This window comes from Benincasa hispida, chromosome 11, assembly GCF_009727055.1.
Source record: "Benincasa hispida cultivar B227 chromosome 11, ASM972705v1, whole genome shotgun sequence".
NCBI classification, from domain to species: domain Eukaryota; kingdom Viridiplantae; phylum Streptophyta; class Magnoliopsida; order Cucurbitales; family Cucurbitaceae; genus Benincasa; species Benincasa hispida.
Window position 1 is genome coordinate 75,404,833 of NC_052359.1, and position 14,901 is coordinate 75,419,733.

At 36.3% G+C, this 14,901-nt stretch overlaps 1 protein-coding gene across 3 annotated transcripts in view; it reads right to left on the minus strand.

The window, feature by feature from the left end:
• LOC120090366 (protein kinase and PP2C-like domain-containing protein) overlaps nt 1-10,250 on the minus strand; it is a 31,287-nt gene extending 21,037 nt beyond the window's left edge. For 2 of the 3 annotated variants that reach the window (XR_005485526.1, XR_005485525.1), the window contains exons 1-3: nt 9,975-10,250; nt 9,740-9,857; nt 839-1,005 (exon numbers count right to left, since the gene is read on the minus strand). Coding sequence is in view for 1 of the 3 variants with exons in the window: in XM_039047979.1 (XP_038903907.1) it covers nt 839-1,005; nt 9,740-9,857; nt 9,975-10,095 (406 nt within the window). In the remaining 2 variants the exon portion in view is untranslated. The remainder of the gene's footprint in view (nt 1-838; nt 1,006-9,739; nt 9,858-9,974) is intronic. The other variant, XM_039047979.1, reaches the window with a different exon arrangement.
• Between the last annotated feature and the right edge of the window lie 4,651 nt (nt 10,251-14,901).

Below are 14,901 nucleotides of genomic sequence, written 5' to 3' on the forward strand. Positions count from 1 at the left end.
AGGTCAGATTAAAAATTGTTCAAGTGAAATGAGTTTAATATTATAAATTGGGTCGAGAACACTCAATCCAAACATGGGTTTTGGATTACATTACAATCCAAACTCATTCCATTACGGGCCCCCAAAAAACCCCTAAAAGTATTTTATAATTACTTGTTAGACATAATTCTTTTGGATTGGAGCATGTTTTTGTTTAGTTAGGTTCAACTACATATTTAAGGGCTGTTGTTTCTTTATTCCATTTTTTTATTGGACTAATGTTCTCCCCTCTTTCATTTTACTCAATGAAAGCTTTGTTTCTTCGGACCCGTTTGGATTGACTTAAGAAAAAAGTATTTTTCAAAAAACTCATTTTTATTTAAACACTTTTGATAAAAACTTATTAAAATACACTTAAAAAGCTATTTTGAGTGATTGCCAAACACTCCAATTTATTCTAAAATGACTTATTTTTTAAATAAAACACTTGAAAATGTATTCGAAATACCTCCTTCATTAAAAGAAATTATTAAGTTTAATCATTTATTAAATTAATTTTTTTTTATGAGTTTATAGATTATCAAGAATATCTATCATCATTCATAAAATTGAAACATTATTTCATTGACATCAATATTTAGAACCATGAGTATAGAAACTACTCCATCATTGTTAAATTAGTCGGGGCTTAAAGAACGGTAAAACCCAGAGTTGTGGAGAGAAAAAAATACATATACAGAAACCAACCAAAACACTCAAATTCTACAAATGAAAAATTATAGACACAAAGGTACAAGATAAACCACTTAAAATAAAGAACAAAGAAGATGTTATCAAAATTGATACCGGAAAAAATTACCTAACTGTAGAGTGACCGTGAGCACCTGATTGATACTTGGATTCCATTCTTCAGCATGCAATTTCTCCGCAAGATTTGGAGACTCGTAGAATTCAAAGAAAAACATGTAGTTAGGTGGCTTCGCATTTGCTGCAACCAGTTTTACTATGGCTGGATGATCTAATTCACTTCACGGAAAGAAAATTTTATGAGTAAAAGGAAAGACGCACCCATTATCATCAGCGCTTATTATTTTATTTTTTTTTTAACAAGAGAGTCGGAGACAACTTTTCATTGATAGATGAAAACATACAAAATATACAAGCAAACTCCCAAAGGGAGAAAAAGAAAAGAAAGAAACTGTGAACCAGAAATTAAAATAGGCCAAAAACAAAAGGCGAACAACATAGACTCTGAATAGTAAATGGACCAATCAACAAAATTAACCCACAACAAAGAACCAAAAACCAAAGAAAATACTTGACAAACTAAAGAAACCAAAAAAAAAAAACAACAACAGCAGAAGACGTACTCCCAAACAGCCAAGGACAACCGTTTGAAAATAGCAAACCAGCCACCCCAAAAGCTTTCTGCAACCCAAAAGAGAAGAAAGCTTTTCATCACAAAGCACACCTTTCTGTTCATTTTTATTGCCGATATTATGAGCTGGTTAGTGTTGGTAGGTCGATACGGGTTTAGTTGAGGGTCTTGTTTAAAATACTAATCTCGGAGTGTAAAACATAGAGAATTTCATGATAAATTTCTTATGAGAACGAATCTAAGAGATTGGTGAATCTCACTCGGTTAAATTGGAAGTAGTTTCACAATCGATGGAGACTAGAGGTTTAGACATTGCTGCATTGTTAACCTGACAGTCTGAGACTACATAATGAGGCTATGTTGGTAGAACAGTAATGTCATTTTTTCATAGAACTGCATTGACGTAGCCTAAGTATTCAAAGGCGAGAAATCTCCAAGAATCCAAACCAAAGTCTTTTTTTAATGAGAAGATCATCTAATACAAGAAGGCTTCTCTATTTATAGAGAAATACAAGAGTCCTAAAAGGATAACTAAAAGATGTTAAAACTAATTAAAATGTAATTAATCAAGGATTAACCAAGATTAACTTGATTTTACCAAAATATCCCAAACCTATTACATCATATTCTATCCCTCCCAAAAAAAAACTCGTCCTCGAGTTTTAAAACGAAAATGAAGGTAATAGTAAAACAATAAGCCACTCGAACGGAAATATCTCTGAAGAATCAATACCAACATCCAAATTGTACAATTCGGTCCAAGATTGGACTTTTGAAATGGAATAAATTTTTCTGCACAATCATCACGAATTAATCCAAGAATTATGTTGTCCAAACAAGCCTTTGTCGTCAATTTAGACTCCTCTCAGAATGAAGGAAAACCCATGTGGTAAGTGTGAAAAATCAAAAAAATTCAATTGGACTTGGTATAAGATATTCAAAGAAGATCAATGGTCCTTTTCATCCATTAATCACCACATTCTTGGATCACCCTTCGACAAAGGGTTAAAGAAAGTCTCAAAAGATATTTCATCCCTCCCCTACTCCAAGAAAGGTGTATCACCATCTTCTAATTGCGCATTGAAACCCAAAAGCAAAGCTCACCTATTCAGACCTTTTCGAAAGCAATTCATAAGGAAGAAGACAACCTTCCGCGATGTTTGGACAGCCATGGTAAACGTGGATTTGCTTGAAGAATGTTGCATTAAAGTCCAAATTCTGAGGTCCTCTCCAGCCAAGCCAGATAGTTCTCACTCTAAATCTTGTTATTTCTCTTATTCTGATTTCAAAATTGCCAGCTTAAATTAGCCTTTGTGCGAGGAACCTTGGAATCTCAACAAGCCGTTGATCAAAACCGAAAATATGATTCAGATGGAGATTCTATAGCCAGCGTCAGTAGTAAAGAGCTAGAAAGATTAGATTCTGAGGCTGTCCAAGAGGAGGAAGAAACTTACGATGATCAATATAATGCTTTACAGTGCTTATTTTAATCAGAAGAAGGACATGTGACTGATATTGCAACTGTCCCACCCTTACAACCTATTGACAAGAAGGCAATTTTGCAAAAACTATTATCAGTGATGGAAGATTGCAATTTGATCCTCGGTTGAATTCCAGTGTAAGAGCTCCTTTACAATGTTGTCCTAGCATGAAGATCTTGTAGTGGAGCACAAGAGGATTAGGCAATGACTCCAAAAGATTGGCTCAAAGATGAAGCTTAAAGAAAATAAACCCGGATTTGGTCTTGATTCACGAAACTAAAAGAAATTCATTTGACGTTAGCTTTATCAAGGAGGTATGGAGCTCAAAAGACATCGGTTGGGACTTTATTGATGCATTTCGAAAATCTGGAGGCATTCTAACTATGTGGGATGAAAGCAAAATTTCAGTTTTGAAAGTGCTAAAAGGAGGCTATTCTTTATCTCTGAAATGCTTGACTGTTTGCAAGAAATCATGTTGGATCATAAACATTTACGGACCTACTGATTATAGAGAAAGAAAACATATCTGGCCAGAATTTATTTCACTTTCAGACTATTGTGATGAACCTTGGTGAATTGGAGGGGATTTTAATATCGCCTGAAGAATTCAAGACCGTTTTTCTCTGGGGAGATTAACTAGAGGAATGAGGAATTTTATAACTTTATTGATTTGGCAAAATTAATGGAAATCCCACTTAGCAATGGTCGTTTTACATGGCCACGAGAAGGAATTACTGTATCACGTTCGCTTCTTGATAGATTCTTAATCTCCAATAACTGGGATGAGTTATTTTCAAATACTAGAGTAACAAGACAAGCATGTACATTCTCAGATCACTTTCCTATTTTGCTTGAAACCGGTTCCTTTGAGTGGGGGCCTTCTCCCTTCAGATTTTGCAATAGCTAGCTAGACATTAAAGAAAGTTGCAGGGTTATTGAAAGAGTATTGAGTTTGGAGGATCAACAAGGTTGGGTTGGTTTCATTATTTCCTCTAAGTTAAGGAAAGTCAAGGCTGCCTTGAAGACTTGGAATGCTGAGTTTGAAAATAAAAAGAAAAGAGCAGCGGAAGAGTTACCGAAAGAAATTGAAAATTTGACTTAGAAGCAGAAAATTCTGTTTTGGAAAGGGATATGAGAATCTCCTTGAAAGCTGATTTGTTATCCATTTACCGAATTGACGAAAGGAATTTAAGACAGAAAAGCAAGCTAGATTGGCTGAGTTTGGGAGATGAAAATTCTAAATTTTTCCATCGTTTCTTGGACGCGAAGAAAAGGAGGAATATTATTTCAGAGCTGACCAACGATCAAGGAGTATCAACAAACTCTTTTAAGGAAATTGAAGACTTAATACTGGGATTCTACTCTTCTTTGTACTCCAAATCTCCAGGTATTAGAGCTATCCCTCTTAATTTGCAATGGCCTAAAGTTACCCGTAACCAGAATCTCAAAGATGTCGGGGAAAAAACAAGGCACCTGGACCTAATAGCTTTACAGCAGAATTTTGTATAAAATTTTGAGATTATTTCAAAGATAACTTCATGAATTTATTTGAGGAGTTTTATAGAAATGACAAGCTAAACTCTTGTGTAAAGGAGAATTTCATTAGCTTGATTCGGAAAAAAGAAGATGTTTTGGTAAGAGATTTTCGACCAATTAGTTTAACTACATTGACATACAAAATTGTAGCAAAAGTATTAGCTGAGCGCCTAAAGAAAGTTATGCCAAGTATCATTGCAACTACGCAAAGTGCTTTCATTAGAGGAAGACAAATTCTAGATCTGGTTCTCATAGCCAATGAAGTGGTGGAAGATTATTGTTCTAAGAAGAAAAAGGAGTGGATCTTAAAACTTGATTTAGAGAAAGCCTTTGATCGTGCAGATTGGGTCTTTCTTGAAAAAATTCTTGTTGAAAAGAACTTCTATTCAAGATCAATTTTGTGGGTAATGGGTTGGGTATCTAACCCAGATTATTCGATCTTCATAAATGAAAGGCCAAGGGGTAAAATCTACGCTTCGAGGGGTATAAGACAAGGTGACCCTCTCCCGCCTTTTCTTTTTCTACTAGTCAGTGAGGTATTAAGCGCACTTTTGGACAGGCTTCATGAAAAAGACAAAATTGAAGGTTTTATTGTGGGAAAAGATAGAGTTCATGTCTCCATCCTTCAATTCACCGATGATACATTGATCTTTTGCAAAAATAATGATGAGATGTTAGAAAATTTAAAGAAAACAATTGAATTCTTTGAGCGATGCTCAGGGCAAAAGGTAAACTAGGAGAAATTTGCATTATGTGGCAACAATATTGACGATAACAAGCTGTTTTCAGCGGCGTCTAAACTGAATTGCAAGGTCGTTCACCTCTCTTTTATGTATCTTGGTCTACGTTTAGGAGATTACCCCAAACAGGTTGAATTTTCGCAACCAGTGATTGATAAAATCCAAGGCAAATTGGATAAATGGAAGAGATATAACCTCTCTAAAGGAGGTTGTGCCACTCTTTGTAAGTCTGTCCTTTCGCACATCCCTACTTATTACATGTCTATCTTCTTGATGCCAGAAAAGGTGATCCTGATTGTAGAAAGATTAATGAGGAATTTTTTCTGGAAAGGTCATTCCGGAGGCAAATTGAACCATTTAGTTAAATGGGACATAGCTACCCGAATACAAGAAGATGGAGCACTCGATATTGGAGGTCTGAAATTTAAGAATTTAAGTCTTTTGGCTAAGTGGGGGTGGAAACTTATCAGCAATGAGAATTCCTTATGGAGCCAAGTTGTAAAAAGTATCCATGGTAGAAGCTTGTTTGGGTGGCATACCAATGGAAAAGTTAATTGCAGCCTCTGTAGTCCTTGGACTAGCATATCAAGGACATGGTTAAAAGTGGAATCATTGGCAACCTACAAAATTGGTAATGGTAGAAGGACTGCATTCTGGCATGATCCTTGGGTGGATAAAATACCTCTAATAATTTCCTTTCCAAGACTCTACAATATTTCTTTAAATCCAAATGGAGTTGTCCATGAATATTGGGATTTTGCACTTGCTTCTTGGTCCATTAACTTCTGAAGACTACTCAAGGAAGAAGAAATAGATGACTTTCAGCTCCTCATTGGTCTTATATCTACAAAATCACTCACCTCAAATCCAGATAAAAGATTTTGGGATTTAGAAGCGAATGGCTCATTTTTGGTAAAATCCCTGGTCAAACATCTCTCCTTGGCCTCACCCATTGGAAAACGGTTGGAATTAGCAAGTCCACGGAGGATAAACATCACGATTTGGATAATGTCATATGGGCTTCTCAACTGTGCAGCTGTGATGCAGATGAAACTCCCCTCTCACATTTTGTCTCCACAAGTTTGTTCTTTTTGCTTGGCAGACTCTCAAGATTTGCAACACTTGTTTTCTAGTTGCGATTATGCTGAAAATTGTTGGCTACAATTGTTCAATTGTTTCAATCTTAGTTGGGCTCTTGGTGATGTTTTTAAAGATAATGTTCTTCAATTACTGACCGGTCCGAAGTTCAAAGAAAAATTGAGATTACTTTGGATTAATGCAATAAAAGCCTTATTGTCCAAGCTGTGTTTTGAAAGAAACCAAAGAGTTTTTCATGACAAAGCCTCCCCTTGGTCACTTAGATTTGAGACAGCCCGGCTTAATGCTTCATCAAGGTGTTCACTTTCCAAAGCTTTTGAAGATTTCTCCATTCAAGACATTAGCCTTAATTGGAATGCCTTCATGTTTCCACCTTTGTAATACTTAGATGGTCGTGTCTAGAATTTATGTTGACTGTATTTAGATATTATGTTATTGTGCTAGCTTTCGGTCTTCATTGTAATATTTTGGTTTCGTTTTGGTCGGATTTTGTTCTTGGTTTGTTTCTTTTTGGATGTGATGAGAGTGCTAAAGGGGTGTCAACCTAGTTAAGATGTCCGGGTGCACTCGCTGATCCTATTGCTTTAATTTTGTCTCTTCATGTATTACCATTCACTTTGTATTGCCTATTCATCATCTTAACGAAGAGGCTTGTTTACTTTTTCAAAAAAAATGTAGGTTCAGGTATGTGCTAGGTTGCAGACTTCATTGGAAAAGGATGGATTTCAAATATTTCAAATTGGCATCGGGGCTGGGTTTGATTTTGGGTCAAAATTTGTGGGTTATTGACTAAGAAACCCACAGTTTCATTAAGAGGGCATTGGGTCTTCTCTGTCGGGTCGGGGAAAATGAAATGGGTTGATGGATTTCGAGAACACTTATGGAACTAGGTCTTTCAGGTTGGGTCGGAACGGGGAATTAGGGCGAAAAATTTGTGAAAGCGCTCACCTCGAAAGGCTGCGTCTTCTTCTTTTTCTACCAATGGCGTGTTTTTCACCTTCTTTGTTCGCTCTTCCAGTTCAACCCCTCCGTCGTTGCCATCGATTCCAATCGAAAACCTAATTTTTTCCAATTTCGAACATATTAACTCACACGTTGTTTCATGGTCTATTGCAATTAAGGTTTCAAACCTTTTCGAAGTGGGACGCACATGGGTATTGTTTTCTTCTGCTTCTATTGTGCCTTTGCCTTCAATGTCCCCACCATCAATTTCATTAATCGATTGTTCCTCCTCGTCCAATTCATGTTATGCAATCTCCGAGTTAATCTCATTTATTTTCTCAACCTTGTTGTCGACAATTTCTTCAATTTTATTTTTGTGTCGTTGGTCTTCATCTTTTCAATGGGTTTCTTTTCCATTTGTTTCTTTTCCAGTTTCACAGTCCCTTTGGATGGATTCTTGATTTTCTTGCATGAGTTCTTTTTTAAGTTCTTGCAACTGTTATGAAAGTCACTCCACATTTCAAGTCATCTCTCCCAATAAATGTTGGATTTTCTTGGCTCCCTTCTTCATTTCTTCCAATACTTCAAGATTTATGTATAAATTGGGTGTTCTTGAATAAGCTTCTTCATCATAATTGTTGTAAGACCGATTCTTGAATTTTCTCGAACATGTTTTCATCTTTCGTGGTCGTTCTTCATAGCAAAAATGATAATTCCTATCCCAAAATCCATTAGATCTTCTATAAAATTTCATTCTTGGATGATTCTTCAAACTTCTTCTCGATCTTTTGAATTTAAAGGGTTTCCCCTATTTAGGTGTGTGTTGTTGAGTAACGAGCACAACTCACGAAGCTCCCTCTTGCGATCAGTGTTGACATGAGTTTCTCAGACTTTTACCGGCGACAATCAGCTTGGCTCAGATCGAATTCTCTGATACCAAATTGATGTAGCCTGAGTATTCAAAGGAGAAATCTCCAAGAATCCAAACCAAAGTTTTTTTTTTTTTTAAAGAGAAGATCATCTAATACAAGGAGGCCCTCTCTATTTATAGAGAAATACAAGAGTCCTAAAAAGATAACTAAAAGAGGTTAAAACTAAATTAGTAATTAAAATGTAACTAATCAAGGATTAACCAAGATTAACTTGATTTTACCAAAATATCCCAAACCTATTACATCATGCATACTTTGTGGCAAGGATCATACTGATTATTGAGTAAGTACGGTTTGCACCCTTTTGAGTGGGTTAAAGGGCACTAGTAAAGACCTCTAGACCACTATTGCTTTGGATTTTCCTTTATTCTTTATATTCGTTAAATGTTGGGTTGGGAATGGGTCTTATACTTACTTTTAGAAGGATTGTGGGTTGGGAGACAAGTCCCTCTATGTGCTGTTTCCCTAGTTTTATGATTTTTCAGATAAGAGATGTTGCATTTGGTGGCCCTTTTTTTCCTTCCTATGATTTGTCCTCCTCATTTTCCTTGGGCTTTCGCCATCCCCTCACTAACCAAGAGACATCAACAGTGATCTCCTTTCTTCCAGTCATCTCTAAACAATTGGTCCATTCAAGGAAAAGAGTTTAGGTTTCTAATCCATTTGAGGGTTCCTCTTGTAGATCTTTCTTCCATGTCCTTTGCTCCTCTTCTTCGTCTTAAGGAGCCTCGGTGTTTTAAAAAGCCCTCTCAGGCACGCGCCTAGGATCGAGGCATAGGTTTGGCACCTTGCCTTGAAAAGGCGAGGCTCGCAAAATAAGGTGCACGCCTTTTATAAAGCCCCAAGGCTCAAAGCACTGGGCCTTAGGGCGTTTTGATTATTAAAAAAAATAGTAATAATTAGGGTGTTTCCTTCATTATTAACTAAAAGAATCAAAGTTTACTAAGCCTAAGTGCAAAGTTTCTTGCGTTTGGGGTCTTTTTTTCCATATTTCTTCCTCAACTATGCTTTCTCTTTTTAATGTAATACTTTTATATATAGTATGCCTCACAAAATAAAACCCACGCTTTTTTCTATGCCTTGTGCTTAAGCCCCAGATGTCTATTGTGCTTTATTGAACCTTGAGCTTTAAAAAACACTAGGTACATTAGTATTTTCCTCCATCTGCAAGACCAAAGTCCCTAATGAAATGAAGTTCTTCATTTGGCAAGTCATTTCTGGAAGAGTGAACGCCTAAGAGTATGGCCGCATCCAAAGATATTTCATTTTGATGAGGCTGCAATGTTGTGCTCTTTGCAGATGGTAGGAGGAGGATTTGGACCTTATTGTGGGATTTCCAGTTAGCTTATCCCTCTAGAGTCGTTGCTTTAGTTTGTTCGGGATTGCTATAGTGCAGAAAAGAGATTGGCACTCTATGATCGATGAGGTCCTTATAAATTCTCCCTTTCAAGATAACGAAGATTGTGGTGACATGCTCATCTTCTCTCTGGACCGAAAAGATTTTTAAGTTCCTTTCAGAATCAAGTTAGGGGGCTCCTATTGTAGGCTTGTTTTTTGCTTGCTCTTTTACATTCTTTCACTTTTTGTCAAATAAATATATGTGTGCGTGTGTATGTTAACATAACGGAACGACAGAGAGAAAAGGGGACTGACCATAGCAACTGAAGCTCCTTATGAAACTTGTCCAATTCCTCAGAAGTAGACAAGGTCGGCTTCTTTACAGCCACCTTTTTACCATCCAACCTTCCTTCATACACAATACTCTCGGCTCCTGCGTCACCATTTGATATATCAAATCTTTCAACAAAATCTCTTACGCAATTTTATCATAAGCTTGTACAGTGAAGCAATTGGACCGGAATCAAGTAGTGCAGCGTTTAGTGCTTACCTCGGGCAATTGGGGAGAGCAACGTAAATGCGGAACGTTGAAGATGAAGAGGGATCGATTTGCTGGAGCAGCAGCCCCTGATGCACGTGTTTGGAACCACAATTTCCAAACCCATATCCATTCTTGTGGAGCACGAAGAGAAATGTTGAGGAAAAGCTCATTCTGTGTTCTGTTTATACCACTGGAGCGTGGGACATTTCGCATTGGACTGCTCCTTTCGTCAATCCTCATGTTTTGCACTTGGACGTTGTACGGTCGTCACTTGCATGGATGACCTATTTTTTGAGGCGTTGATGTGAGGTGAAAATAATGATGATGAAAATTAGATCACTATTACTAAGGGATGTCTCCCTACCCTCACAATAATTGGAATATTAGGTCACATTTCCCTCACAATAATTGGAGTCTTAGGTCACGTTTACCTCGGTTGGAAAGTAATTCATTAATGGTAATGTAGAAGGTGGACCTTAGTCGATTACTTTGTATTGTTTACTTGCTTTTTGTAATTGTAATGAGATGTGGGGCCTGCCTTGAAATTTGTAATCAAGTTGGGTAATCTTATTGAGGAATAAAAGGTGTTCAATTTGAGTGTAGTTGAAAATTATGTGAGCCCCACAACCTTTATCATTATCGTTATCATTACTATTACAGATGTTATTACTGTAACAGTATGAAAATTATGAATATCGATACCTAACTGTTCCCACTTATCTTTTTTCACCCACCACCTTTCATATATTTATTATATTTATTGTTACTGTTACCGTTACCGTTAGGGTCAAACGGTAATAGTAGTGGTAACAGTAAAATGTAACAGAATCATAATTTTAGGTAAACACGATCAATAGCAATCCAATTGTATTTGCGATTCAAGTTTATTACGATTTATCCATCAATGAAATCTCATTCCAATTTACACCAAATTTCATTACGGTTTGGTAAATGTGACCTTAATGTGGTAGTCATTTCAATCGAGATTTTTTTTTAACCATGGTCAATCAACTAGTGATTAAAAATTAAAATCAAGTCAAGGCTCTTACTACTTCATTATGGGTGAGACATCCTTAATGCGATCATGTATTTAACATAGTGGAGTGCTCTGCGACAGAAGCAGAATGTTAGTTTTCATTCATCTTCTAAAATTGGGTCATTCTGCATTAATGACGTTGGTATTAGGTCATTCGTATAAAATCTCACTTCACATGTCCCAAATTGTTCAGTATAACATTTGTGAGATTATGGGGATTGGAAATAAGTTTACATTTATCCATCAGCTTGAACTTTTGAATCAATTAGTGGTTTAAGATGGTATCAGAGTAGGTAGTCTATAAAGTCACGTATTTAAACCATTGCAATGTTATTTCCTTCCCATCTACATATTTCAAGTCTACAAATGAACGGTTTGCACATAATGTTTCCATAGCGTTGAGACACTTTTATTAAGTGCTTCGAAAATACTCTTTGGGTTAGGTTGGCTTGAACAACTTTAGCGCCGCAACACTATCTCTTTTGGCTTAATTTTCTCTTATATTTCCTTTGTTTCTTCAATTCTTTCCCAAATAATCTTCTTCTGCATGCTATGTGATTGCACAAATCTCAATGTGTGATTTTTTTTTGTTATGTTTCCCTCGACACAACTCTGTTTTAGTTAAATAACCATTTGGTTTCATAATTTTTTTTCATATTCTTTTGAAGTACGCATATAAATCTAATTCAAATGTTAAATGATACTTACTTTTAAATGGTCTCATAAATTTCAAACTTAGATCAATTTAACTTTTGGGTTATCAAATTTAAAGGTCGTTTAAAATTTTGTTAAATTATGTATGAGCATGATTGGGAATAACACAAAAAACCATATGAAAGTGTCATTTAACAAGAGTGAAGTTATATCGAGAGAGATATGATCAAATTTATGGTATGTGATGATTTTGGTAATATAAAGGTAAAAAGAATGATTCCACTCCTAAAAAAGGTTTAAAAAAAACAAAAACATGTTTTTTAAAGGTCATTTGTATCGTGTAGAAGATTTTAGATTTTGGGATCATTTTGAGTAATTTTTCCAAAAGCAATATTGATTAAAAGGTAACAAGTGCCTAGCCAATTTTGGTCAATGACATTAACATTTATAACAAGTTTACTAAAACAAGCATCGTTCAACTGGCATAGTGCTTACTATCAACCTCGAAGTCAAAAGATTCGATTCCCCCACTCCATTCCCCATCTCGCCATACCAAAATTAACCAATTGACCCATGAAAAGTGACGTAGGTTTAAGAAAAATATGAAAACTTAGTGATTTAAAAAACACTAATATTGTTGTGTGCAGTGCTTTAAAAGGAATGAGATAAAAAATACCATACCTTAAACTCAAAGGTATGCTCAAAGATAAATATAGAAAACAACATAGTATGGATAGGCTCTAAAATATGTATTTAATTAGGGGTCGTTTGAATTAACTTGAGAAAAAAAATGTTTCTTCAAAAGACTCGTTTTTGTTTAAATATTTTTTTATAAACTGTTTAAAATATACTTCAAAAACTATTTTGAGTGGTTACTATTGAAGGAGAAATTTTGGATATCACAAATTGCCGCGTCATTTACTAAATTAATGATCAAATTCCAAATCATCAAATTTAGGACCAATTAGGAGTGGACATGTGTCTCGAATTGAAGTTGAAGACAAAGTCCAATGACGCCATGTGGTTTCATCGTGATTGTTGAATCAGATAAGATTAGTTTGGCCCAATTTAATATTATTATTTGGGTTAAGATTCAACTATGCCAAAAAAAAATAGGTTGAATTTGACCCGAATGTCAAATCAGACCCAAATCCAATTAATTGGGCCCAAAGGTCAGGCTCATGTACCAACCAAGCTCAAACCCATGGGCTAACCAACCCAAGCCCATGAAGCTCATCAAAGAGCCCTATAAATAGAGAGACTTTTCTCATTTTAAAGGGCAACAATTCTACCCTCTAGAGGATCTAGAGAGAATTTTCCCAACAATCAGAATAAGTTCAAACTCTTGAAGCTAACCACACTTGAAGACGAAGATGGAAGTCCTTTGAAGATATAAGAATTCTGACCACACTTGAAGACGTCCTTTGAAGATACAAGCATTCTTCCAAGACTCCAAGCTTAAGAACATCCACTCGTTCCGCTTCTATACATTAAGCGTACGCATTCAACCGAGAGAGAATCAGATAATCAAGTACTAGAGCTCGAACCACATCGCATCAAATTAACATCAACTCAAGCTCAACTCCACAAAACAAGTTTCTCCGGAAGCCTCATGCGAAGACTAATCCTCCAAGAAGATCATCAAGCCCAAAGGTCGATCATCCAAAAAGATCATCAAGCCCAAAAGCGATCATCCAAGAAGATCAACAAGCCAAAAGGCCAATCATTCAAGAAGATCAACAAGCCCAAAGGCCAATCATCTAAGAAAATCAATAAGCCCAAAGGTCGATCATCCAAGAAGATCAACAAACCCAAAGGTCACTCATCCAAGAAGATCAACAAGCCCAAAGGTCGATCATCCAAGAAGATCATCAAGCCCAAAGGCCAATCATCTAAGAAGATCAACAATCCCAAAAGCTGATCATCCAAGAAAATCAACAAGCTCAAAGGTCGATCATCCAATAAGATCATCAAGCTCATAGGCCGATCATCTAAGAAGATCAACAAGCCCAAAGGCCGATCATCGAAGAAGATCAACAAGCCCAAAGGTCGATCATTCAAAAAGATCATCAAGCCCAAAGGCCGATCATTCAAGAAGATCATCAAGCCTAAAGACCGATCATCCAAGAACATCAATAAGCCCAAAGGTCGATCGTCCAAGAAGATCATCAAGCCCAAAGGCCGATCATCCAAGAAGCTCGACAAGCCCAAAGGCCGATCATCCAAGAAGCTCGACAAGCCCAAAGGTCGATCATCCAAGAAGATCAACAAGCCCAAAGGTCGATCATCCAAGAAGATCAACAAGCCCAAATATTGATCATTCAAGAAGATCAACCAGCTTAAAGACTATAGTTTATTTTGAAAGCATCAAATTATTATGTATTAGAGATTATACCCACTTTCCACAAAATTAATACAAATACAAAGTTCAAGTTCCACGAAATAAATTTCTCTTGAAATATCGTGCAAACAAATTGGTACGCCCAGTGGGACCTATCTACCTCTCATCTCTCTCTCAATATTCAAGCAAACTAATGGCACCAAAGAAAGTCGCATTTAAAGCAACTGCTGCAAGTAACACATACACAGGAATTGTCACCTGCATCCATTCAAGAGAGATCATGTAGGAACAAGAACAAGGTTTTTTCCTCTCAAAGAAAATCTGGGAACAACTGAAGATCTTCATAAGAGAAAATCCTTTGTTCGACAACTTGCTCCTGCTTCTAATTAATCAAAGAAAGAATTACACTTTGAAGTAGTGTATGTCATGATGGCAGACATAACGGCCGAATCGGCCATGGCGGAGATGAAGAGAAAGATAAATATCCTAATGTTGTAGAAGAGTGCGATCATGAAATTGTTGCTTTAAGAGATCAAATATAGGCTCAAGAAACTGCTAAGTCGAATCAATCTCTAGCTACAAAAGCCAATGACAAATGAAATATTGTCTTGTAGGAAAGTTAGTAGCCACAATCCACCTCTATCACCCCCCTGTCGGTTCAACAGTTGCAGGATATGATCACAAACTCTATAAGAGCGTAGTATGGAGGACCGTTGCAAATTTCTTTTTTGTACTCCAAGTTATACACCAAAATAATTGATAACTTGAGAATGTCAGCTGGGTACCAATCTCCTGTTGGGAATGTCCTAGAACTCGCAGTTCGTGTTAAATATTTTATTTATCAATAATAATAATAAGTTGTTGATTTCGCATTCTATTATGAAAATCCAATAAACATATCCATG